The 27,887-nt window shown below is 41.1% G+C and overlaps 1 protein-coding gene across 1 annotated transcript; it reads right to left on the bottom strand.

Annotated features, from left to right (window-relative positions):
* Nucleotides 1-705: 705 nt before the first annotated feature.
* LOC128832515 (natural killer cells antigen CD94-like) lies at nucleotides 706-27,887 on the bottom strand. Its single transcript, XM_054020014.1, has 8 exons — nucleotides 27,803-27,887; nucleotides 20,109-20,248; nucleotides 10,371-10,476; nucleotides 6,310-6,408; nucleotides 5,459-5,581; nucleotides 2,175-2,323; nucleotides 1,462-1,565; nucleotides 706-868 (listed from the first exon to the last, which is right to left on the bottom strand). Exons 1-8 carry the CDS (start codon nucleotides 27,885-27,887, stop codon nucleotides 706-708), a joined length of 969 nt encoding a protein of 322 aa, XP_053875989.1.

Consider the following 27,887-nt stretch of genomic DNA (forward strand, 5'->3'; position numbering starts at 1 on the left):
CTACCCTGTGACTACAACAGCTCACAACAGTTTCTCCGTTGCTCTCATCTTGTTCATGATGCACTTGTAGGTTTGCTTACTCATTTGAGAAGCTGAGAGGGCAAATGGGTGGGACAGGTGGTTTTGCCTTTGCTGTTTTGGCCCCAAAGACATGGATATTGAATCCACAGGATATCCATTTCAGACCATTCCATATACTTTTAAAAAACACCTTCAAACTATTTTCCCCAAAAGGAATTTTTAGTCTGATCAACATTATCCTCATATCTGTATTCATCATGGCTTTTATTCTGTGATTGAATTAAATGCAATAAAGTAAAAAGAAATCATAAAAGGTGGCAAATAAATCAGATTTTTTTCAATTTTCAACCATTTATTGAAAAACACCTATTTTAATCATATAATGGTTTAATTACCATTTTACAATAAATTATCATTGAACTGGAAAAAGGAAAAAGAGAGGAGCTTGGCCTGTTGGGAGGGCTCTGACAGGCTGTGGGTATCCAAAAAATGTGTGGTTTATCAGATTTTTTTTCTTATGAGAGGCCAATCCCAGCTCCTTTTGACACAGACTCATGAACAACGTATGATCTTAGCAAAGCATATTATAATTTTACAATTTAAACACAGCCTTTGAAGAGTAAATGATGGCAGAGTTAGTATTTATTGGGGGATATTTGTTGCTGGGTTTGGGATGCCCAGATTTCATGATTTCCATGATCTATCTTCTCCGGATACATCGGACTGTGGCACAAGAACTGGCAGCTGACAAATGTAGCGCTTTGTATCTTTGCAGTCATCAGAGAAGAGTTCTCTGCCTCTGACAACTGCACAGTCACCATCAACATATCCTTTATTTACTGCAAACCTATGACAGAAAAAATGTTATTTCCAGCCGTTGTAGTTATATCTATGTCACTACTTTATTTTTTCAAGGGCAAAAATGTCTAATCTGAACACCGTGGTAGATAGCATCAACAAATAATTTTAATAATAATGAAACAATTGTGGAGAAGCAGATTTTTAAATTTGGCATTTATGAATGCAATGAATAACTGCGTTGAATAGAGTCAGGAGTAGTGCATCACATGCTGTGCAAACTTCTCACTTAACTGCCAGTGCACTTCAGTCATGACGCACAACCTCTTTTCTACATCTTTTATTTTATTTTATTTTATTTTTGAGTCCTAGTCCACTCAGGTGTTCCAATGCACTTTATTCTTTAACTGCAGCTCCCCCTTCCCTTCAACTTTTGGTGTCTCATCACCTATGGAGTTTGGTCAATACATCTCAACTTCACTGGCAACATCTTCTGCTGACTTGGGCCTTCAAAGTATTCTAAAAATATATTCCAGTGATGACATGTTGCTCCTTACTATTTCATTCTTGGTTTCTCTCCCCTATAGCGCTGTAAATGCACTTCTTGGAAATTAGAAGTCTCTAGTTGTGTCTGTAACTTACTGGTCAGTGGAGAAAGCTGTGCCATTCCCCCACATCCAGAGTCTGTCGGTCTTGTCACGTAATAATCCTATCCAGTGAGAAGTTGCCAGGGGATTTATGAAATCCTGTAGAAGGACCAAGCCAATTCATGCAATTACATTCCTTTCCCTGCTCATTTCATGGTTTTATGCATATCAGATATCTGCTCATTTCATTAGTGTATGGATATCAGGTACAGTGATGTGGTTAACAGGTCCCTATATGCAGAGTCAGCCTCATGGTTGAGCAACTCTACTGGCCAGACTGATCACATTCCTCATCATCTCCAAGAATGTTTGCTATAGATTTTCTAGAAATGGTAAAAGAATTCTCTGTGGATTAATCTCTATTGACTCTCTTGTGTGGAGGACAATACCTCCCCTAAGTCACCTGGAGCAATTAATGTTTTTTTTTTTTTTTTTTACCACAGGAATAGCTGTACTTTGAATATGAGAAGTACAGGGGACATTGAGGTTTTGCCTTTCAACAGGGGCATTTTAATTTAGTTTAGGATTCAGATATGGCTCTAATGCTGGGGAGACAAGAGGAGAAGCAAGGTAATTAGCCATCAAGAAAAAAAAAATCTTAAGCTGCCAAACGAAGCCTAATCTAATTTTCTGTAATCTTCTTTTCATGGACAAATCTTTATTGGGAATTCTGACTATGCCACTCTCCAAAAAAGGAAGATACTCTACCAGCTCTTGTTTGCTTTCTATCTGAAGGAGTCTGGAGCCATGAGAAGAGCAGGCCTTTAGACTCTCCAGCCATGGTTTGTATTCAGTAGAAAAGAGGTAGCATTTCTTTCCATGTTGAAACCAATGTTCTGGGCAAAGAGACTTCCATCCTTAAAAAGAAAATACAATTTATGTTTCCTCTATTACTGTTACCCTTGTCTTCCCTCCCCAATTCCCTCTGCTTGACTGTTTCATCCACATATTGTGTTTTGCCTGTATTAAGTTTGTTATCTCTCTCATGTAGGAACTGTCTCTTATGTTGTGCTTGTTCAACATCTAATATAATGAAGGCCCATATCTGATTGAGGCCTCTAGATGTCCCTTTATTAGAAGTATTAAGTTAAAATTGTAATAATCGATTTTCTTTTGTAGTTTGATTTCAAGTCAAGTGCTTCACGAACCATCTGGAGACTCACAAGCACTGACACGGTTGCTGGCATTCTGAAGCTGGCATGAGGACTCTTGTGCCATAGCAAATAGACTAATTGTTATTGTACCTGTATCACTTTCCTTTTATACACAAATCATGTTTGTTTGTTTTTCCCCCGGGGAATGTTTTAGATTCTATACATCAAGTCCGTCTGCTATTGTAATTAATTGGCTGTTTCTTTGTCAGTAATGATTGAGCAGAATTCTTGCACAATGGACAAAATTCAGTGATGATGTGCAAGTGAGGCTTAGACTCCATTTATCACTCAGTTACTGATGTGCAAGTGTCAGGAAATCTAGGATGGTTTAACCTACATGCTGAGAAGCACCAGAGATGGAAAATGTTAAAGTGGGAGGTTGACTAGTATATCTTACAGCTTCTTAGCAGATGACTACAGTGGCAACAGAGGAGGAAGAAAAACCAGCTGGTCTGCGGAGAGAAGACTTGCTGCTGGCCACCTCAGGCAGTAGATAGTGCTCAGCCCCCCATCCAGGTCCCCCATCCATCATGGTCAAGAACCGGTATGAGGTACTGGCAAGAGGAGGTGAACAGCAGACCCCAATGGCTTAGGAAGAAAAAACACCTGCCCTCAAGGCTGAGAAACTCATGGCCAACACATTCAAGAGGAGGAGGCATTGGATGGTGGTGACCAAGGACTCTCATGTCATGGGAACAGAGGCATGTATCTGCCGATCTGACATGATGTCCTGGGAAATGTTCTGCCTTCCTGGAGCTCATGTCCAAGATGTTACAGAAAGATTGCCAAGGCTCATCCATCTTTCTGACCACTTCCCCATGCTGCTTCATCCACATGGACACTAATGATACTGGCAGGTATGGCTCTGAGCAGAACTGCAGTGACTACAGGGCTCTGGGAGAAAGGGTGAAGGAGTGAGGGGTGCAGGTTATGTTCTTGTCTATCCTCCCTGTTGAGGGTAAAGGGACAGGCAGTGATGCATGCATCCTGGAAATAAATGAATGTCTGTGAATGTCAATGGGAAGGCTTTGACTTCCTTGACCATGGGATGTTGTTCCACAGAGAATGTCTCCTGGGAAGAGATGGGGTCCACCTGACCAAGAAGGGGAAGAGCATCTTTGTATAGGGACTAGCCTAGCAAACTAGGTTCAAAGGAGGCAGGTGACAAAAGCCCACAGGTAGGTATAAAAAAGGGTGACCTTAACATAAGGCTAAATATTTGGATGGGGAGGACTGGAAAGTTAATATAGTATCATCATAGGAGCAATAAAATGTATAGCAATGGGATAATCGAATCAAATTTTTAGATATCTGTATATAAATATACAGGAATGGATGGGCGATGTTCTGTGGCCTGCAATGTGCAGGAGGTCAGACTAGGTGATCACAATGGTCACTTCTGACCTTAAAGTCTGTGTGTCTATAAATGTAAGGTGTATGGGGAATAACCCATGAGAATGGGAAGTATTAGTATGTATTAGTTTTATACCTAAACTGGTATCACAGAGATTTAGTGGGATAAATCTCGTGAGTAGAATATTGGTATAGAGGGTAACAGTTTGTTTAGGAAAGATAGGCAGGGGGGAAAAAAGGAAGGAGGTGGTCTCATTATAAATCAAGAGTATATACACTTGTTCTGAGGTCCAGAAGAAGGTGAGAGGTAGATAAGTTGAAAGTCTCTGTGTGAACATAAAAGGAGAAAAAACACAAGAATCTCACAGGAGGAGGTCTACTATAGACCACCAACTAAGGAAGAGGAATGGAGAAGGCATTTCTAGAACAAGTAATAGAAATATCCAAAACAAATATCCTGGTGGTAATGGGGAACTTTAACTACCCAGACATCCACTGGAAAAGTAATATGGCAAAACACAGACTATGCTTGGAATGTATTAGAGATAACTTTTTATTTCAGAAGGTGGGGGCAGCAACTGGGTGGCAGCCATTTTATATTTGATTCTGACTAACAGGGAGGAACTGGTTGCGAAAAAGGGTAATATCATTCTTGGGTGTATTAACAGGAGTGTTGTGTATAAGACACAGGAAGTAACTGTGCTGCTTTGCTTAGCACTGGTCAGCCCTCAACTGGAGTCCTGAGTCCATTTCTGGCTGCCACACTTTACAAAGAATGTGGACATATTAAAGAGAGTCCAGAGGAGAGCAAGAAAAATGATCAAAGGTTTAGAAAAGATTGAAAAGACTGGGCATGTTTAACCTAGAGAAAGGAAGATTGAGTGGGGACCTGATAACAATCTTCAGATATGCTAAGGGCTTAAGGTAGGTATAAAAGGGTGGTGATCAACTGATTTTCATGTTCACTGAAGATAGAGCAAGAACTCATCAATTTAGTCTGCACTAAGGGAGATTTAGGTTGGATATTAGGAAATACTTGCCAACTCTAAGGATAACTCTGGAATATGCTTTCAAAGGAGGTTGTGGAATCCCTGTCTTTGGAGGTTCTTAAGAGCAGGTTGGACAAACACTTGTCAGGGGGGATGGTCTACATTTATTTGATCTCAAAGTCCCTTCCAGTTCTACATTTCTGATTCTATTATTATTATTGTTCTCTCATGTTAACTATTTTTTCTTGCTATACTCCTTTCCGGTTGCCTTTCAGCATGTAAGTTAAACGAACTGAGCTTCCTTTACATTTCCTCAAGACTCACTTCTGACGTTTGCAGTGAGTGCAAATTTTTGGTAAATAAGAATAAAAAGAATTGGAATCTAGTTAACCCAAAATGTCATAATCTGCTATTCATCAGTGTAGCAACAATGTTGGGGATTTAATTTGAAATGATTTTAGTTTAAGGTTACAGCACATACAAGAAAAAATGTTGCCCTTTTGAAGGCAATCCTTCCTGTTCAAAACTTTTGTCAGGTTTCCATTCTTACCTGGGATAATTTCCTGAAACTGGTTCAGATTTTCCTGCTGTTTACATGGTATTTGGGAGATCTGAAAAACTTAAAGCCAAAATAATATAAACAATATGATGTACCACTTAAAAGTAAATCACTGCACAGTTTATGCCTTATAGGGACAAAAAGGGCCAAATTCTACCTGCAGTTATGCCATCAGGCAGAATGTCTAATATATTGTAATAACAGCAAATTATAATGTTACATGTAACATGACAGGTATTTTTTCCTTGTTAAAAGTAATCTTAAAAATAAAGATTTTGAACTTAGTAGCACCCTCAAAAATTGTGTGGCTAAAAATCTTGACTTTGTAAGGATTCACAGAAAAGAGCAATTGAAAACATCCCGATTTCCAATATCTATGTTGAACACAGGTTTGAAGTGACCTCTAAGCAGAAAAATGCCCCTATGCCCCTTCTGGATTATGTAGCTAATTGGAGCTGTTTTTTCTAGGGGGTCGTCAGTTGCAGTTGTCCCTGGAAACCCTGCAAAGGGAGTGGTTCCAGAGCACAGAGGACAAGCCAGTGGAAGTGCTGCTATCACCATGGATTTGGGAGTGTGGGGGAGAAAATATGAAATAACCCAGCTGGTGCCCCTGCCCTGCCCCCTAAAACCATAATTAGGCATCTGAATAAGTGGCCTGATTTTCAGAAGAGCTAATCATTTGCAGCTCTTCACTGACTTACACCCCATGAGATTTACGCTCCAGCAGTTACACAAGGAGTACACCAGTACAGAGCCTGTCTCTCAATATCTACTTTGCACATGCTTACCATTGGCAGCCAAGACACCCACTGCTATCAGCAAAGCCAAACAGAAGATCCCCAAAATCCCTGCTATGACCCCCCATGCAGAAGCTGGAGCAGAAGAATCTGAGAGAGAGAAAAGGGAGAAGTACAGAATTATGTGGGGAGGAGGGAGAGGAACGTTTTTAAGCCCTAAACCAGGCATAAGCCCTAGATATATATTTTTATTACTATTGCAACAATGCTTTTTTTCTGTCTCTGCTCTTATTGTAAAGTGCTATGGTATTTAAGACTGAAGATAATTAAGTTGTATAGAATTTGAGAAGGGTTTATTAAAACAATACTTTATACGTCTATAGAATTTAACAGAGAATGAGATCTTCACTAAAATATTTTAGCCATCTTATAGCAACAATACAATTCTCTACCAATTACATTCTGTAGAATGGTTTAAAAAAACCCGAACAGCATAGATGTTCTAATTTTCTATAAAATCGCATCAGATTTATCCACAAGAGTGGCCTGTTCTTCTTTCCAGTCCTATTCTCTGTGTTAATGAAATGCAGCTTGACCACACACATGTATCCATTCACCTCCCCGTACCCTCACCCCTATTCAGCTGAGTCAGAACAGGTCATCAGAACTTTCAAACTATGGAATGAAAACTCTTTCCACGCTCCAGATTACACAGGTCAGGATGCCTGGATAGCAGAATCTAGCTCTAGAGAGGCCAAAGTAAGGAGGCAGACTGTATTACATGGGACCTGATGACAACAGAACAGTGTCCTGCAGTCCTAGCAGAACACCATTAAAGTATATTTCTTTCACCTTAGCACTTATATGGAGCTTTTCAACCGTAGTACTTAAAAAAGGTGGGAAAGTTTTATCCTTATACAGATGGAGAAATTGTAACAGAGAGAGGTGAAATGTTTTTCCCAGGCTTACCAAGGGAGTGAATACAACCCAATGATCCTGGCTGTCAGTTTGAAGCCCTGTGCAGTGTACCATACTGCATCTATCAGCAATTTGTGAAAGAGGGGAAGCATTATATTGAACTCTCAATCCTGGATTTAGCAGGCCAATACCTGGGGGGAAGGGATAGCTCAGTGGCTTGAGCATTGGCCTGCTAAACCTAGGATTGTGAATTCAATCCTTGAGGGGGCCACTTAGGGAACTGAGCTAAAAATCTGTCTGGGGATTGGTCCTGCTTTGAGCAGGGGTTGGACTAGATGACCTCCTGAGGTCCCTTCCAACTCTGATATTCTATGATTATATTCATTCACTGCTAGTATCATGTACATTCATGAAGGTGGGGTAAGGAAAAGGAGTCTCAGAACAAAGCGTTCTAGGAAGAACAAAAAGGGCTCCCCCTTCCCTCTTGGAAGTTCCACCATCAAGGGCACCTTAAAACAGCATTAAGGACTCAGCTGTGCCTTTTAGAAACTGCCTTGTGTTGGGCCAGTGTGGAAACTCCTGCTGGGTGGGGATTGTGTCCCCTGGGGAACAGTCCCTCCCCAAACTCTCAAGTGTGCAAGGGGAGAGCACACACTACAGCATCTTATAGGATAGTGTAGCTGCTCTCCTGAATTACATAGTACGGGAGAAGGCTAGATAAGGCCACAGCTGTACCTCCCTCACCATGGGGTGGCCAAAGCCTCAGTGCATTCTATGAGGGAGCAATCCCTGCACCTGGGAAGAAAATGCCTGGCCACTGCGGTTGGGGGTAGAAGGCAGGGCACTCCTGGCACCCATCGCTCTCCTCCCCTCAAACATTCATATAGTGGCTGAGAACCATCTGGCCCCAATTCTCCCATATTACATACATTCAGAATTACCTTTATATCTTAATATGAAGAATGTGCAAGGAGACCAGGTGGATAATGCCTGTGGGCATCTCAGCCATTGAATGTCTTGATGTTGGATATTTAAGTCTTGAATCATTATGCAGAGTTTTGCTTTTAATGTTCTCATACAGTTTAAGGTAACGTTAGACAGATAAAGAGCAGTAAATATGGAGTCAGCAGCAAGTAGCATATAGTACCTTTGCTCTGGGAGTTCATAGTCCTTTCTCTCCTCTCGTGCTCAGAAGCATTATGGCATTTCAGTCCCGTATAGGTCACAACCTCTTCGTTTCCTTCTAGTAAATTATGGCATAGTGAATTTCATTCAATGCACTGACAAGGTAGATGGATCTTATTAAAATCCAATGGAGGTATGAGACTACCACTGCAGTACATAGGGCATGGCAGGACTTTTGTATGAAAAGGTTTTGTCCCACAGTACAATGGTCTGCAGTAGCCTGTCAATGTACTGGGATCAACCAACATCTGTGAATTCAGCACATGCATCTTATCACCTTTTTTCCAGTATCAGACTCCTCTTTATAGTGCTACCCAAACTGTTAACTTACACTGAAAGTTGTTTAAGTGACTAATATAACGCTTTGTACATACAATAAATAAATCGCGAAAATTAGAGTTAAAAAAGCTAAGCATTAAAAGTTATGGAAATCTTCAGCTAAGATAACATATCTACTCAATTACCCTTTTGACTCATGCATTCTGCTAATGAAAAACTTGAAATGTAAAATTTCACTTGAAATACTTCAAACAAAATTGAACTGTGATCTACAAAACATATTTATAAATTCATTCAACATATCCAGGTCTAGTTCCTTGATTTAAAGCCTGCTCCTGCTCCCATTGAAGTCAATAGCTGTACTCCAATTAACTTCAGTGGAAATAGGCCACTAGGTATTACGCTCTTTTAATGGAGATCATGTTTTATTTCTGTTTTTTTTAAAGCATTTTAAATGTCATCTTCTCTAAAACTAATTGCTTAACTTCTTGGATGCTCAGGAAATCCTCCGCTGGACAGAAATGATTTTAAGGCTCTGGGATGGTAAATAAGGATCAGCAATGACTTCATGATGTTGACTATTACAATCAGGCAAAGCAGAAAGAAAATGGTATTTTATTTGGGTATGAGTAGGTTTCAGAAGGGAGAGTAGAATTCAGCGGTCACCCCCTTTAATTCTCCCACAACAAGGCATAACAAAGAGACGTCTCCTTGAATATGGGGCAAATCAACAACATCCATTGACAAGGAATGGTTTGCGATAACACAACTGCTAGGCAGCAGTTCTGCAGAAAAGGACCTAGGGGTTACAGTGGATGAGAAGCTGGATATGAGTCAACAGTGTGTCCTTGTTGCCAAGAAGGCTAATGGCATTTTGGGCTGTTGCCAGCAGATTGAGGGGCGTGATCATTCCTCTCTATTCAGCATTGGTGAGGCCTCATCTGGAGTACTGTGTCCAATTTTGGGCCCCATACTACAAGAAGGATGTGGAAAAATTGGAAAGAGTCCAGCGGAGGGCAACAAAAATGATTAGGGGACTGGAGCACATGACTTATGAGGAGAGGCTGAAGGGAACTGCGATTACTTAGTGTGCAGAAGAGAAGAATGAGGGGGGATTTGATAGCTGCTTTCAACTACCTGAAAGGGGGTTCCAAAGAAGAAGGATCTAGACTGTTCTCAGTGGTAGCAGATGACAGAACAAGAAGTAATGGTCTCAAGTTGCAGTGGGGGAGGTTTAGGTTTGATATTAGGAAAAACTTTTTCACTAGGAGGGTGATGAAGCACTGGAATGGGTTACTTAGGGAGGTGGTGGAATCTCCTTCCTTAGCAGTTTTTAAGGTCAGGCTTGACAAAACCCTGGCTGGAATGATTTAGTTGGGGATTAGGTCCTGCTTTGAGAAGGGGGTTGGATTAGATGACCTCCTGAGGTCCCTTCCAACCCTGGTATTCTATGATTCTATGAATCACAGAACTGTGTTCCAGGGCTCCAGAGATACAATAACTTTTGCTTCCCATGCCCAGAATACTGTGTACCATTGTAGGGGCATTTCAATGCTCGATAGATATTTACAAATTACTAAAATATCTGTGCCTGGCACTGAATAAAAAGGTAAAAATATAAATAGATACAATCAGATACATTGTGTACAGCTCAAGGAAGAGATTTAACATGGAAAATAAAATATCAGTAATAGCAGATATGTTTTCAGATGCTTACAAACATACCACACCTTTGTCCCTGCTGTTCTTAGGTGTCTTTTTCTTCTTCTGCTTGGAAGGAGTTTGAAATTTCAGGTCTACATAGGTCACTGCCTGCTCACTCATTTCTGGTGCATTCTGTGATAGAAAGGTTGGATTGAGTAAACTGAGATGTTAAATGGGATCTATGGAAACTGATACTCAGATTAAGGAACTACAGCAATTTTAATGCTCTCACAGCAGAATAAACAGGGGGATGTGGGTTGGAAGAGCCAAACCTCCCTCTCACTGCACCTGGAATGTGGCACATTGTTCTGAGTGCGGGACACCTTAATACACAATAGCAAACTAGAGAGATTCAGAAAAGAAAAACAAACAAACAAATAAAATCCTGGCGGGACAGATTCAGGAGAAAGAGTATAAAAGACAAAGCTACGATTTCATGTGCTCTGGCAGCGGAGGGAGGCTGGACACAATCTGGCTCCTAATACTGGAGAACTCGATAGTATCAGGAAGAGTTAGCTCTGCCAGTAGCAAAAGAACCCCCAGTGAGTCAATTTGAGGGTAATGAGAGGACTGGATGGTGACTTTCTCCTCCTACTGACAGGGATGGCTGTGCTGGGGGAAATGCTTACAGCACACGTCAAATGTGCAAGATTACAAGGGGTGTCCCTCTCTGCTCTCCCCTTTAGGTTTCTAGAGACTCTGGGTCTGATTCGCCACTTGTTTTATACCATTGTAATGCCATTGACTTTAATGGGGCTTTTGCTCCTAAATCATTCAGGGACTTTTGAAAACACCACTCCTAGGTGCCTAAATATGGATTTTGGAGAACTTTAGGCTCCAGTGCTCCAAGTACTGCCACTTGAATGACGCACCTCTCCACTTGCTCCGCCCTTTGAGTAATATCCTTTAGCATAACATATGCTGAGTTTCAGTATAGACAGAATCATGGGCTGATATTCTGCTCAGAGACAGTCTTGTGTACATCTGGAGTAATTCCATGGAAGTCAGTGGGAGTTACTTTAAATTTACATGGTCCAAATGTGGCCATGGTGCAGAAAATCATAGAAGTCAAGGTGTCTTTCCTAACTTTGTTATTTAATTGATCCTGTGGGAATCTGTGACAAGGGTAAAACAACATTGTGGAGTGGTCAAAGGGATCCACGACTATCACATGACAGGTCAGAAAGAGGAAGCTGAGTCCAGAGGAGTCACAGGGTCAGGGGGTCCCTCTTCCTGACTGGCTGAGGCAGGGAAACCTCTGGGGATTATGACCAATGTTTTCAGCTGAGGGTGTTTTATTTTGTTTTTGTTCCCATTTTGTTTGTTTGCATTGTTGTAAATAATAAAGAAGGGCATGAAAAGGGACTTGGGCCTGGAGATTGCTTCCCTTCCCTGGCTGGTGAAACAGAGGCCTCCCCCACACCACACACATGGTCAATGTAGGAGTGTTATATCAATCACAGAGTGAGGTTTATACTTTCATACCTTTAATGTAGGATTCTGTCTAATGCTTTATCCAGTCTAATATTAAATGTTTCTTGCAGAGGGATTTCCACCCCCTACTTTGGGAAAATTTTGTTTGTCTTAACTCCCTCCCTGTACACCTACATCTACAACCTCACACCACCCCAATCACCTCCTTGATGTTGATACACTTTCAATATTTCTAGACAGTTATCATGTATCCCCTTTTAGTCATGGTTTGAACAACATTTCTTACACACTTTTAGATCTTAAGTCTCTCTTTATAAGTCAGTCCGTTCAGCCTCATTAATAAAGTGCATGTCTTGTCTCTGAATTCCTTCCAAACTGCTCACCACTTTCTGCTTTTTTTATTTTGTTATAAGTCATGTTATAAATCCTTGGGACAGGGTCCATGGTCAAAATATTCAAAAACGGGTGCTAAAAATTAGGCTTCTCAGTCTAAGCAGCCTGATTTTAAAAAGCACTGAATAGCCAGTAGGTCTTATAGATTTCAGAGGAGGCTGAGAGATGCTCAATATTTTTCAATATAAATCAGTTTTTCAGGTGACTAGATATGGATATAAGAGGCTAAGTTGAGGCACCCATTTTTGAAAATCTTGGCCCACCTTCCCTGTGTTCGATACAGCAAGGTACATAGTAGGTGTTCAACAAATAAGTAATAAAATACTAATAATAGTGACAGGTTTCAGAGTGGTAGCCATATTACTCTGTATCAGCAAAAAGAACAGGAGTACTTGTGGCACTTCAGAGACTTACACATTTATTTGAGCATAAGCTTTTGTGGGCTAAAACCCACTTCATCGGATGCATGCAGTGGAAAATACAGTAGGAAGATATATATACACAGAGGACATGAAAAAATACTCTGTGTATATATATATATCTTTCTACTGTATTTTCCACTGCATGCATCCGATGAAGTAGGTTTTAGCCCACAAAAGCTTATGCTCAAATACATTTGTTAGTCTCTAAGGTGCCACTAATAATAGTGTATAAAAATGGAAGTGAACAGAAGAGAGTGCAGAATTCTAGGTATGCTCTCATCAGTGCCATAGAGAAAGAGACTGTCCTATAACTCAGTGCATCTACCTATCCACAAAATGTTATTACCATTTTTGCTAAACTACTGCATTGCAAGCACATAGTTAATCTCTTTTCCATTTCTCGCTATCACTGAGTAGCAAAGTTTCGGATTATTACACCAGACGTAATAGTTTTAATTTTATTTTCTGCTCATTTTGCTAAACTTTCCAAATTGCTTCAGGTTATCTATCTGATCTTGTTTGTGTTTGAAACACCCGTCCATTTAGTACCATCTGAGAATTACATTACATTAATTTACATTACATTATCAGGTTATTTAGACCAGCTTCCAGAATATTTAGAAAGATAAAGATCCTGCCACTCAGTCCACTTCTAATTATCATTACCCTTGGTTCACAGAACTTCAGCTTCCTGTCTTCTCCAGCTTATGTTGATCTTGTAGATTTGGTGAATACAGTTATAAAGTCTACATACTAGACCAGAGTTGAATAAAATACAAATATATCAAATTCTAACACTGGGTTTGCCTGAGATAATAAATCCTTTCCTAGTCTCTTACTAAAAATAATGATAAAATGGTATTCTATTCCATTCTCTCTCTACAATATTTTTCTTCTGACTAAAATTTAACAAAGTTTTCAGATATATGTCCATTTCAGGAGAACTAATCACTCATTTTTTGAATTATACAAAAGCAATAAATTACATACCTCTTATAACAGCTATATACTTTACCAATGAAAGCCCATGAAGAATGTAGAGATGATATCTTGGTAGCTCTTTCACAGGAGGTGGAGTGCAGGAACTAGACTTTGAAGTGCCACCAATGTGCTTCATGAAAATCCTTTGAGGATGGAGAGAGACAGTCTGGGGTCACCCTGTCACTGCCTTGTAGGAGATGGACAACAGGAGCTGAGAGGAGAAGAATTATTCACTCTGCAATGTTCCATCTGAAACCGCACAGGAAGTTCTCTCTCTGCTAGTTTGAAGTGCGCTGCGCCCGCACAAAGCGCTCACGGGATCTTCTCTCTTTGTAGTTTTACGCAAGGCCTAAGGTGTTACATTTAATCTGCTTGAGGTCAGTTAAATATTGAATTTATTAAACAAGGTTGCCTAAGCAACAATTGATCAGCTAGTGTCTAAGCACTTCTTAAACCACATGCAAGATTTGTCTGTCAGTAAAGTCAGAGTAACTCCCTATTTATACTGATGTAAATAAGATCAGAGTCTAGCCCAGGGTCTCTGTTCACATTCCCTACTTGCCTTACAAGGGAGGCAAATTTATTCCATTGGAGACCTGAGTTCTCTTCCTGGTTCTCCCATGGATTTCCTGACCACAGTCAAGCCACTTCCCCTTTCTGGAACATGGGGTGGGATGAAGTGGTTTGGGTACAAGAAGAACAATCCCCAGTGTTTGCCTGAATCATAATCAAACATTTGTCTATTTTCTCTTTTCTGTATCCTGTTTCCAATTTTTCTCTCTCAGTTTTCCATGAGCTCCCCTCAAACTTTTCCCTTGGATGTTTCCAGGCAAAAGGGGTTCAGAAATTGCCATCCTTATATATTCATATACTAGAGCATTCCTAACAAAGTTACTGCACTGACTGGATGAGTGCTGGTGTTTGGTTTAGGAAACAGTTCTGAGAGGAGAATGCAAATGAGTCAGCTGCAATATAAGATCGGATGCTCTTTTTGTGTTGTTCCTCATTGTGGTAATCAAATCTGGCTCAGGATGGTCCTACAACTTTTATATTCTGTTGGGAAAAGTTAACCTTAATCAAGAGATAAATGAATATCTGAGCCTAAATTTTTCAAGTGGAGTTTGAAGGGAGAAGACTAATAGAATACTATATGCATTTATACTTTATCTGTGGCAAGATGTGAATGAAATTAGGTGTGAGGGGGAGGTAAGGGAGTGGTCTCTTCATTTAGGAATCTGAGGAGAGAAGACTGATCAGAGCTCTTGGTTATGTCACTTACCTTCAGATCAGGGGCTGGAGCGGAGGAACAGGAGGCTTTTCAAGAAAAGCGAACTTTGTCTCCGGGTACAGACAATTGTTAAGGAAAGAGACTGGCCAGGTGACCTGGCTGAAGGGCAATAAGCCCACCCATAAAATTTGTGTTGGGTTAGAAAGCACATCATCTGAGCAGCTTAGATCATTCAGAGTTAATTAGGATTAGTGTTTAAAATGTTGGTTGCTTATCCAAACTCTAGTGCATGAACCATGGAGATGCAGCTGACTTTTCCTCCCTTTCTCCCACACCTTTACCTTCCCCCAACAGAGTCCAGATCTTCCACATGCTGCTGTATTGCTGAGAAAGGTCTAGTGATCTGCTAATACCCTTTCCTATACCTATTTCCCACATGAAGGAAGCTGTTGTGCTGCTTTTCACCTTCCTCCCAAATGAAGAGAGGGATGGAAGATGGTGATGAAATGGCAGAGGATGGAATTGAAATGAAATAATTAGTATTTGTTCCCATACAGGATTTCATAGTGTCATTGTCATGTTGCTTGTGGATTGGATTATCCCGTAATGCAGCAAATAAGACCTGGATGTGAGAGGATGGTGCAGCACTTCCCACTGACTTGTAAATCTCTAGAACATCGCAAAGTTCATTTCTTTCTGTGTTTCTTATCCAGTTTGGTACATAGATGTCGGGGCGGGGGGGGGGGGGAGGGGGAGTAAAGAGGGGAAATTCTGCTGCCAAAGATCAGAAATTTCTAACCTTTCACAAGGAACAGTGAGTTTTGTTATCATTCATCCTAGTCCCAATTTATCCATATCAGAAAATAACGGCACCATTTACCATGGCTTGGCAATGTATGCACAAGGGATACCCTGGGGCAGGAGTATAAGCAAGGTCTGCAGTTCAGAACTGATTTTCAGATGCAGAGCTGGGGTGGGGGGAGCCTTCACAACACTGTGTATTCTGCAGCTGCCCTGATCTGTGCTATTATTTCCTCGCTTTCAGAAATATCAACCTCACTCTCACATGGTTAAACAGCTCCCGGCTCCAAATGATCCCAATGTTAACACTCTCTGGTTTTAACTTATCACCAACTAAGTGTAAACTGTGTCTTTCAGGCTTCAAGTCAGTGAAAATTACCGCGAAGGTGACTGCGTGGTTTTGGAAGATGGCAGACCCCACTCCTACAGATCCATATTTCGTAACAGTTGTGTTTGTAAGAAAAAGTGTTTAGTGGGAATGTATTTAATTAGCACAAGAAGAAACTTAGAAACCATGAGAATCATATTCTAGCAAGTCCTTTGCAGAAAGAGAAATCTTGGAATAATCAATGTCCCTAGACTTCAAGGAAATGACACTAATTTACACCAACTGAGGATCTTGCCCTATGTTTACTATCAGTGTAATTTACCTTTAGTTCTTTTTTCTCTACTTTGGTCACAGAAAATTGCTGATGAGTTTGTTATAGAAGGGCATGGGACTTGGCCATTCAGAGTGGGGAGTAGTTTATGGGGATAAATCCCATCCATGTGGAACATTCATCAGTCGGGCAAGGTTCCTATTCAAATGACCAAGGAAACTTTTAGATTAATGACAGTGTATCTAGTTGTTAGAGGAGTGGAACGGGTTCCATTTCCTGCTCTGCCTTTTTCTCTCTGTGTGGCCTTTTGGAAAATTACTTAATTCGGTGCCTCATCTTTAAAATGGGGATAAAAATGTATTCCTATTTTATGGTGATATTATGAAGATTAATCAATTCATATTTGTAAAGAATTTTGAGGCTCTGGGCTAAAACACTGTGTATGTGTGTTTTTGTTATTATTACATAGTAAAAGCTATGCAAACTTCACAAATGATGCTGATGCTGAGGGGGAGGATTATTTAACATCTGTGTTGTGATAGCACCTAAAGACTACAAGCAGGCAGAGCCCCATTGTGCTAAGCACTGTATAAACATACAACAGAGATGGGTCCTGATGGCAGAACAGGAGTAAAGTTTATTTTGTTACCCCTAGGATCTGGCTAACACTGTCTTTTTCCTTCCAGGGAACAGGTAATGTGGGCTCACCTCTTTTTTAAACTGTCCCTCTGGAGAGGAGTGAGGCCAGCTCTGGAACAGCTCCTCTGTTAGAGGAGAGGATGCAGATAGGTGGCTCCTAACTGGAATAATTCTTTCCTGCTGTTGCTCCTTGGCACAGGGTATGTGGAGATTCTAAAGGCAGATCAGTCTCAGCTGATTTGCTGCCCCAGGTGGAGAGAATGAATTAAGTCATGTGACATGGTCATGTGAAAAAGCCAGGCTTCTGGGAGAGTAGAAAAACTTGCCTGTGGACAGTCAAAGGGGGCAGCCACAGAGTGAAGCTGCAGGCAAGAACTCCCCTGTAGTTGTACCTGAGGAAGGGATATGGGGCTGGATAGAGAGTCCCAGCTAGAAGTTTTGTTCTCTTTTTGAGCAAAGGCCAAGAAGGCAGGCCAGGCCATGCATCTTCTCTAATGGCTCAGAGAACAGAGGAAGGAACAGTACCTTAGGGTGAAGGGATTGTCCCCAGCTTAAGGCTGGGTGGAAGACTTTTTGGGTTTATTTGGAATTTTATGATAATAAAATCAGAGCCTCAAAAGGGCTGTTACTGGGCTTTTGAAAGCCACTTTCTTGAATTACAGAGGAACCAGAGGGGAAACTGAGGCAGGCTGCTACAGAGGTGCCATTGACCATCAGACAGTGTGTGGGAGGAGGCCAACCCTGCTACACTCCTCCTATGGAAGGGGAAACCGCGAACTCAAGCAGCTCCCCTATTCTGGTACCAGCCGCTCCTGATACAGTTCACATTCCCATGTCTGATTAGTCCTCACTTCACCACCCCAGGAAAAGGAAGAGCCCTGGGGATCATCACTATCTGAATCCACTGTGATGTGAAACAAGCCATCTGCTTTCAACACAATGTCCTATGGGCCACCAGGAGAACCCATTGGCCCACACGGGAATGCATCCATTACTAATATCCTCCTCCTCCTCCTCCCCATCCCTCTGTGCTCCTTTCAGATTGACTTGTAATACTACCCCTCCCCCAAACCACTAGAGCCTGAAAAGGGAAAATAAAAGGAAGGAGAGAATAAAGCCCGTCACAAAGGGGATCCAGGAAACTGCACATTTTTCCAAAGTGATATATGCTTGTGTGATGTGGTATACAAACCCTGCACCAGTAAGGAAGGAGTTAAACAGCTGCTGTGGTCCCAGACACCCCACCCCATCATACATGCTTTGCAGGTATGGTTTGGAGGAGGAGCTCAAAGAGAGAGCAGGCCAGCTCAGTTGGGGTGGAGAGTGGAAGGGAATAGATCTATGCTCTGAGCTCATGGGAAGGAGAGCTTCAGAAGGGCCTGTTGCCTGAGGTCTGGCAACACTGACCTAACCAAGCCTACCCCCAAGAGGAAACCAAGTTGGGAGAAGGCCCTGAACACAAAAGGGTCCAGACCCCAATTGCCTGACTTAAGGAGAAAGCCCCAAAGCCCTTACAGGCATCTGAAGGCTTCCTCATTATTGAATTTTCTTTCATATATCCCACAAGGTGTGGAGTAGAACAGATGACCTGGCCTCAGGGCCGAATCACGGAAGGGCTGCAAGGACAGAGCAGCTGTCAACAGGAGTTCCAGGAAAAAAGAGGACCTCCCCTACCCTGTCTGATCAGTGGGTGGTGCCGGCAGTGAGTGATCCCTTTCAGACCTTGCCATGTATCATTTCATTTAGATCAATTTAACACTGGTCATTAGTGGGAGGATAAAAATCACCCGTGTTACCGTTGCCTCAGTGGGTCACAGCTGAGGATGCCAAATTCAGGACAAATTGCTGAGAAATAGGGCAGACTCATCCCAAACTGGTGATTATTCTACAACCTGATAGTCATGCCTGACCAACCTGATTGTTTTCTATGATGATATCCACTGGCTTTGTGGATATGGGGAAAGTGGTGGATGTGATATATCTTGACTTTAGCAAAGCTTTTGATACGGTCTCCCACAATATTATTGCCAGAAAGTTAAAGAAGTATGGATTGGATAAATGGACTATAAGGTGGATAGAAAACTGGCTAGATTATCGGGCTCAATGGGTAGTGATCAAAGGCTCGATGTCTAGTTGGCAGCCAGTATCAAGGATATTAGGAAACACAATTTCATTAGGAGGGCGGTCAAGCACTGTAATGGGTTGCCTAGGGAGGTGTAGTCTTTAGGTGCTATCACAACACAGAGGGAGGTGGTGGAATCTCCATTCTTACAGGTTTTTAAGGCCCGGCTTGACAAAGTCCTATCTGGGATGATTTAGTTGGGGTTGGTCCTGATTTGAGCAAGGGATTGGACTAGATGACCTCCTGAAGTCTCTTCCAACCCTGATCTTCTATGATTCTATTATACAAAGCCGGTAACAAAAGTAAACTTTTGTCTCACCACACTGGTTAACCAGAAGTTAAAAATGCAATCTCCTTAGGCACCCCAGCCCTTGCTTCATCACACAGATACTGGACTTTATGATGAGTAGTTGTAAAAAACCAATTTCATCATATACCGTGTCCTTTCGATCCCAAGAGATCAGCCACTTAGCCAGGTCAATATATCACTTAGATCTTATCCAATAATCATGCTGATGCCAATCCTTTAGCAACTAAAAACTAACGATTTAATAATAAAAAAAGAAGAGAGTTACAAATGGTTAATAGATCATATACCTACAAATGATATTTTTAGTCTTTATAGATCAGGATCATAGCAGTGATGGAATAAACTGCGATCTTGCAAAAGTCTCTCTGGAATTACACAAACAGATTGGGGTTATCAGTCCATGTTCAAAGCTTCCTTGTCAGAAATCCAGTCCGGAGAAATGAAGCACAAAATGAAGATTAAATTACATCTAAGTAGGTTTTCCATGTGTCTGTTTAATAATTAAGGTTAGGATTTTCAAAGGAGAATAAGGGAGTTAGGTTCCTAAACACTGCTGAAGTTCAGTGTGATTTGGACATGTAACTCCCATAAATTCCTTTGAAAAAAAAGCAGCCTAAGAAATCTGCTTTTTTTTTTTAATTTCAGGTTATATTATAACAGACTCGACCTCACCCCATCCCACACCCCAGACTCCTTTGCTGCCTCTGGCACTGAGTGGGAGGCAAGGAGATGATTAAATGAAGGTCCTAACCCACATTGTCACACACATTACTGAGTTCAGGCCAGTGGAATCTCCTCCCACTATTGGTTTCATGCCAGCTTTATATAAATGTACAGGGAACTGAACAGGTTCACACTGTGGCTTACACATCAATGGAGAGAGCTGTGCTGTTCTCCCATAGCCCGGGCCCATCTGCTCCATTACTGGATAATCCAATCCAGTAAAAGGAATAATCCAGTGTTTTAGAGGCAATCCTGTAAGAAACAAACACAAAAGAAATAAAAGGAAAAGATAAAAAAATCCATCTTTCATCCTCCTTCTCTGTCCTTTCCATGGCTGTACGGCTGTGAGGGAAGGGAATGTGAAGCTTGTGCTGAGGCATTTATGGAGACTAGTTGTCTCATTATTATTACTATTTATTTGCATTATGGGCTCATCTAGAGGACCCGTTCAGGACTGGGGCTCTGTTGTGTACTGGACAAGAACAAAATCAGGATGAAAACAAATACTGAAATATCAGAATTTCCCAAAAGATGGAAATCCTGTTTTCCAACCAGCTCTGTTAGGCACATTCTAGTGAGTTAATAGTGCAGCTCTAAAGCCAGGAGGGGTAAGGTGTTGATAATTCCCTTGTTTTACTGTCACACAACATTAAACAGCTAATAATTGTGGATTAGGATCTGTGTGGCATTCTGGCAGGCCTACATTCAATATAAAGGGCCATCGTAAATACTTTTAAACTTTTTGTTAAAACACATTAATGAAAAAGCCAAAACAAAATGAGTGAAAACATTTGAAACTTACAAGATATATAAAATTTATTTTATTTTATTTTTTAAATTTCGCTCAAAGAGATTTTTTTCAAGGTAAAATGTCTTTCTTGCTTGTTCTTTATATGTTGTTAAAAACCCTAGTTGGGAAAGAGAGGGGAGTTACGGTTGGCAGCTTTTATTTTTCTGTAGCTGAAGTCTGATCCTAACTCTTCCCAAGAGAAAATAAGAAAAACTCACAGACAGGGAAAAAGGAAAGAACAGTGAAGATAAGGGGATGCAGCATCTGTCTCTCTGTCATCATCGCTTGCAGTTTAGTTCCTGGGAAAAAAATATCAGAAATGTCACACTCGCACAACTGTATTAGCCACATTAAGATCTGGCAAAATGTTTCAAAGATCAGGCTAACTGATTGTTTATTGACAATCATCTTTTGTTTGTTTGTTACAGCAGTGAAGCAAGGGTAAGTCTGTCCTGGCAAGCTAACCCAGACTCTTATTAGGTAGAAGGCAAAAAGAGAAAGGTAGACAAGAGGTAGAAGAAAGTACAGATGGAGGAGGAAATTAGCACACTAGGGATGGGCTAACAGCGGAAACATTAGGTTCACATTCCAGGCCTTCCTGAGGATTTAGCTAAACTCCATGAAGGTGGTGATGTAATGTGTTTGCATTTTCTCCCCAGTCTGGCTAGGGTGTATTGTAGGTTATGATATCAATGCAACGTTAAAATTAGGAAGGTACATTAATATTCCTCAGGACCTGGAAGAATAAGAATAATAGTTAATAACTCTTATTCTTTTTTCTCTTCACTTCCTCTATTTGGGGTCATTTACTTTTATAGCGTCAAGTATCAGGGGGTAGCCGCGTTAGTCTGTATCTACAAAAACAACAAGGAGTCTGGTGGCACCTTAAAGACTAACAGATTTATTTGGGCATAAGCTTTCATGGGTAAAAACTTCACTTCTTCAGATGCATAAAGTGAAAGTTACAGATGCAGGCATTATATACTGACACAAGTAGAGCAGGGAGTTACTTCGCAAGTGGAGAACCAGTGTTGATAGGGCCAGTTCAATCAGGGTGGATGTAGTCCACTCCCGATAATAGACGAGGAGGTGTCAATTCCAGGAGAGGAAAAGCTGCTTCTGTAATGAGCCAGCCACTCCCAGTCCCTATTCAAGCCCAGATTAATGATGTTAAATTTGCAAATAAAATTTTAGTTCTGCTGTTTCTCTTTGAAGTCTGTTTCTGAAGTTTTTTTGTTCAATGATAGTGACTTTTAAATCTGTAATAGAATGACCAGGGAGATTGGAGTGTTCATTTACTGGCTTATGTATGTTACCATTCCTGATGCCCGATTTGTGTCCATTTATTCTTTTGCGGAGGGACTGTCCGGTTTGGCCAATGTACATGATTTCCTTTCTTGTGGCTGGCCAAGTCTGTGTTCTGCACATTAGAATGGGTCTAATTACATTTTTATACACTCCACCTTTTAACTTTATTAGAATCCTTTTGTCACAGAGAACTGGGGTCAGAGCTCACTATTTGCATCATGCAGCTTTGGTAAGATGTTGAGCATCACTCAGGAGGGCACCATTGTCAGCAATCATTGCTCTCGGGTATTTAAATTCTTTCACTCTAAGCTTTTTGCCTGTGATATCTTTTATGATGCTTCTCTCCCTCAGTGATCAAATCCCCAGTCTTACCAATGTTTACTCCAAGTTCTGCCTGCTCAAAATTGTGCTGCCACTTGTCATCGGGTGGGCCGCCCCTGCTGCCCTGGCTGGCTGCTGGTCAGTCTCAGTCAAGGATTGTTTATTTTTTATAACAAAGGTTAATCAAACAAACAGAACACAATCTTAAGTAAATACCTCACCACCACCACCCCCCAGACCTCAGCCCTCCCGCCCACCCCTCCTAGGGGTTTATGGCACTCCGGCTCCTGGCAGCTTCCTAGCCTCAGTCAGCTCTGCTCCCCACCTTGCAGCAGCTGCAAGGCTGCTTCCCTGAGCCCCTCCCCCTTTGCTCCAGAGACTCACCACAGGAGTTAGCTCCATTCCAGTGTGGCCTGTGCTGCCCAGGCTTCAGACTGTCTCAGTCCTTCCTCCTCAGCTGCCCACTTGCAACTCTTTATAGGCCCAGGTGTGGCCCAGCCCTCTTTAATTAGATGCATTATGCTCACCTGCTCCAGGCCAGGGAAGCTGGGCTCAGTCTGCCCTGTGACATCACTGTTCAAAGTTGGTTTGTGGGGTCTCACAATCTTCTGCCTGTATCACTAAGCCAAAAGTGAACAACACATTCCAAGGCAGCTCCCTTAGTAGATTCTCATTAAACATACCCAAGACAATGGCAAACAAAAAAGGTCTCAGCACTGACCTCTGGTACAGTCCAAATTTTACTAGAAATTCTCTGATGTAGCCCCATTTGGTTTTGATTATGGTAGTCACATACATATCCTAGATAAGACAGACATAGTCTTCTGGCACACCTCTCTATCACAAACTCCACAAACTAATTCTGTTGGCACATGATCGTATGCATTCTCCAAGTCCACAAAGACCATGCCCAGTTGCTGTCTCGTTTCTCTGAACTACTCCATGAGGTTTCATAGAGGAAATATGGCATCAATTATACTCCTTTCTGGCATAAATCCATAGTGACCCATCCAAATTTCAGCTGTTCCACACATACCCTTTTCAATAATCTCCCATACTTTTATAGCATGTGAAGTCATCTTAAATGGGTGATAATTAGCACATAAAGTAATATCTTCTTTATATTTAAAAATGGGCCACACAAAGTTTTTACACCATTCATTTGGCATTTTCTTTTTCTTAAGAATATCACTGAACAGATTTGTAAAATGCTTGACACCTTCCTTTCCCAATGACTTCAACACATCCACCAGTACTTCAACTGCCCAGGTTCTTCCTCTCCTTTTTCACTTGCCTAAGTAACTCTACAACCTCTTCCTCCTGTATGCAATCTATCACACTCCAGTTGGCTTACATTTTCTTAATTCCTCCCTTGGGTTCTCCTCATTCATCATTCTTTCAAAATAATCACTCCCAAGTTTATTGATTGCTTCACCTTTTTTTGTAATATAAGCAAACTCGTCCTTCGTCATTTTCTTCGTTGCCATAGTGAATTTGTAGGTGATCTTTTCTCCCTCACATTCTCCTCATGAGTTATATAGCTTGTCACAATCCAAATTTTTGACTATCACAACACTTCTTTTAGCCTCTTTATTTTTGCCTCCCTACACACTGCTCAAGCCACTGACTTACCATTTCTTAAAGGTTATCTTTTTCCTCTCAACTGATTCTTTAACTTGAGGATTCTACCATCACAATTCCTTTCTTATCCTTTTGGCACTGGTTTCATCACTCCTAGGACATTTTCAGTAATATTAACTTTAATTTGTAACAGTTATCCTCCACCCATTCCTCTGTGTAATCAGGAAGACTACATATTACTGCTTGTTAAAGATTTTTTTCATTCCCATCTTTAAGTTTCCACCACTTAGGCCTTTCCAGCACCCAGGAATTCAGATGTTTTCAAGGTCTCTGCATTCTGAAGTCCATAAGAAAAAGTCTGTGCTGGTTCACAAATCTCTCACTGGGTATTATCTTATTTTTGATTATTGGTTATCTATCAGGTTGTTGAAAATAAATCAGTTTTGGACTTGTGTCCTCCACTGTCATTAGTTATGAGGTGGCATTTCATCTTCTGAAAGTGCATGTTTGCAGTCACTACATCCAGTGCCAGACAAGTCTGTAGGACCATTGCTCCCTTGGAGTTTATGGTTCCAATGTCTTGCCCCCCATGGACTGTTTCATATACAATCTTTGCAGTTCCAATATCTACATTTAGATCTGCTCTGACAATTCTCATCGGGTGATATGTTTCCAGTAAGGCATAATAACTAATCAGAAATCCTTTACCTTTTGATGCTCTCCCAACTGTGGTTCATATCCAATTACTATATGGACAGTTACCTCTTCCCAACACAGTTTAAAAACCATCAGTTGGTCCAACCTTCTGGTAACCTTTATCACATACCTTTATTGAATGGTTTAATCCAGAATAACTTCAACACCATTTATATCAGTTTGATTTGTATTCTGGTATTTTTTCCCCATAAACATTTATGTACTATACCCAAATAAGTCATAAATAGCATCCTGACAAACCTGCTATGTATAATTTGGGATATTCAAGAATTCATATAAAAAGAAAAATAAGTAGACTCTCCCAGCTCTTCCTTGTTTTCTATCTTCATCAGTCTAGAGGCCAGGGAAGAGCAATACACTTTACACTCAAACCAACTTTTTATTTTGATAGAAATGTAGTAACAGTCCTCACCATTTTGCATCAATTTGTCCTTTGAACAGATCATGCAATTGTTTCCATCGAAAGAAAATACATACATGAATTGGTCAGATTTCTGTGTTCCTGCATGTGATGAAATTTAAGATCGGAGTCTTCTGACTAACAAATCATTCTGAAACCTACAGAGAACTTGCTTGCTACTGATACACCACTGTCTATATCATTCTGTTCATTTTCACCCTGTATGTCTGTTGGCATTGAAGTTTTCCAAATATCTTAGGGCTGAATATTGAAAAGGAATTAGATGTTGTGGTGCTCAGTGTCTCAACACCTAACTTTTAGGTGTCTGAAAACATCACTGTGATCCACCAGGCCTGAGTTAGGTACCTTGGCTCTCCATAGAATGAATGGGGAGAGAGAGGGTGCCTGAGACTGTGATGCACAAAAGCCACCATGCTAGTCAGGGAACTGCCTAAATTAGCAAATGGAAAATAGCATACAACCCTCTTGTCAGTATGTCCCACCCCCTCAGAGTTTGGTTCCTTATGCCACTTTAGCATGAAGACACAGGGGATTGGGACTTCCCTCATAGCCATTACAAGTCCCCTGTCCACCTGAGGGGGAGAAAGGATGTCAACAGGGATCTGTCACAAAGAGGAGTACTCTAACCACTGGGCCATGGGATCTTCTGATGTGAAGCTTCCTCAGTGTCTCGAGTTAAAGCTGTTGTACTCTGGATAAAGAACTAAAGTGTCATTAGAGTAGGGGAACTGGATCCTGGCCTTCCACATTTCTGAGTGCTCTAACCAACTCTAGAGCCATTCTCATGACTGTGTTCTCTCTCTTTTTCTCTTGAAGAGTCATTTGGGTCAGCGAGAGCGAGAATACAAACTTGAGAATGACTGTATAGCCTGGTGATTAGATTTTAATTATTTATTCAGAGTGCAACAGCTTGGTGTCCCATAGCCTGATGGTTAAGGCATGCTCCTGAGAGGTGGCAGATCCCAGTTTAAATCTCTTCACCACCTCAGGTGGAGAGGGGACTTGAACTTCACTTATCCCACATCCCATGTAGGTATGCTAACCACAGGGTTAAAATTCGAGAGAGACGTAATCTTCCTCCTCCTTCCTTCCCAAACTCCCCAGCTATTTTGTATGGTATTAGGCAGCCCCTGAGAACATTCTGATAAAAACCTAGCACTACAGAGTACCAATAGAGCATATGCTAAATGAATTAAGACCTAGCTAACTGACATTTCTCAAAAAAGTAGTTGTCAGGGGGAATCATCCTTGAACATGGGTGGTTCTAATGGGGTTCTGCAGGTTTTGGTTCTAGTTAGTTGACTTTCTACAGCATATGCACCCTGAGCATCTTCTGCTTCCTTTATTAATTTAATGCTCTTCTGGCTGCTCCACCTAGTCTCCAACGAAGATCACCCCCACTACTTCTGAGATGCAGCCGTCTTATTCATGCAGTCTCCTCTCACACTGGAATGTGACCCAGTGTTCCACAAAACTAAATTCAGCTTTACACCACTTGAGCAGCCAACAGTTTTCCTCCAGTGTTTTCTGTCTCCTGCTTTCTCTCATTCACTGGACCAGTAGTACCTCTGAAATCACTTGGACTTTCCTCTTCTTTAACTCCCTTCCAAAATCCCTAATATATTTTATAATCTGGGTAGTTCCACATGATGTCATATTGTTGTTTCCAGTGTCCATCATCAGCAGTGGAAATTTGCCAGATGAATTCATAATCCTGTCCAATCTTGTAGATGAATCTCTTGTCTTTGCTCCAGGGAGAGAGCACACCATCCTGCTGTATCTGAGTCCCTTTGCTGAATTATCTGTCAACTTTTCTTAATATGGAGTCGCTAGCAATTGTTGCCTTTCATCTTAATACAGTTGAAAAATCTGAGGCAGGATCAAGTACACCTGGACCATCCCTAACACGTGTTTGTCTAAGCTGATCTTAAAAATTTCCAATGACAGGGATTCCACAATCTCCTTTAGAAGCCTATTCCAGCACATAACTATGCTTGTCCTCAGAAAGTTTCCCCCAAAATCTAACCTAAATCTTCCTTACTGCAGATTAGGCCCATTATTTCTTGTCCTATCTTCAAAGGACATGGAGAAAAATTGATCAAAGTCCAACAGCCCTTAACATATTTGAAGAATCTTATGAGGTCCCCCCTCAGTCTTCTTTAATCAAAAATAAAGATACCCGGCTCAGGTTTTCTAAACTATTTATCATTTTTATCACTTTCCTCTGAACTCTCTCCAATTTGTCCACATGTTCTTAAAGTGTGGCACCCAAAACTCAACACATTACTCCAGCTGAGGCCTCCTGAGTGCCAAGTATAGTGGGATGATTACTTCCCATGCCTTACATATAGCACCCCTGTTAATACACCCAGAATGATAGCAGGCTTTTTCTCAACTGCATCACATTGCTGACTCATATTCAATTTGTGACTGATTACAACCCCAAGATCCTTTTTTGCAGTACTAACACCTAGCCAGTTAGTCCCAATCAATAATTGTACATCTGATTTTTTTTCTTCCTAAGTGCAGTATTTTGTACCTGTCTTCACTGAATTTCATCTTGTTGATTCATACTAATTCTCCAATTTGTAAAGTTAATTTGAATTCTAAGCCTGTCCTCTAAAATGCTTGCAACCCCTTGGTGTCATCCACAAACTAATAAACATACTCTCTATTTCATCATCCAATTCATTAATGAAAATGCTGTTTCTGTGTTCTGTCTGGTGTTCAAGATCTGTGAGACTAGGAATCAT

The sequence above is a fragment of the Malaclemys terrapin genome, chromosome 1 (genome assembly GCF_027887155.1).
Source record: "Malaclemys terrapin pileata isolate rMalTer1 chromosome 1, rMalTer1.hap1, whole genome shotgun sequence".
In the NCBI taxonomy this organism is placed as follows: domain Eukaryota; kingdom Metazoa; phylum Chordata; order Testudines; family Emydidae; genus Malaclemys; species Malaclemys terrapin.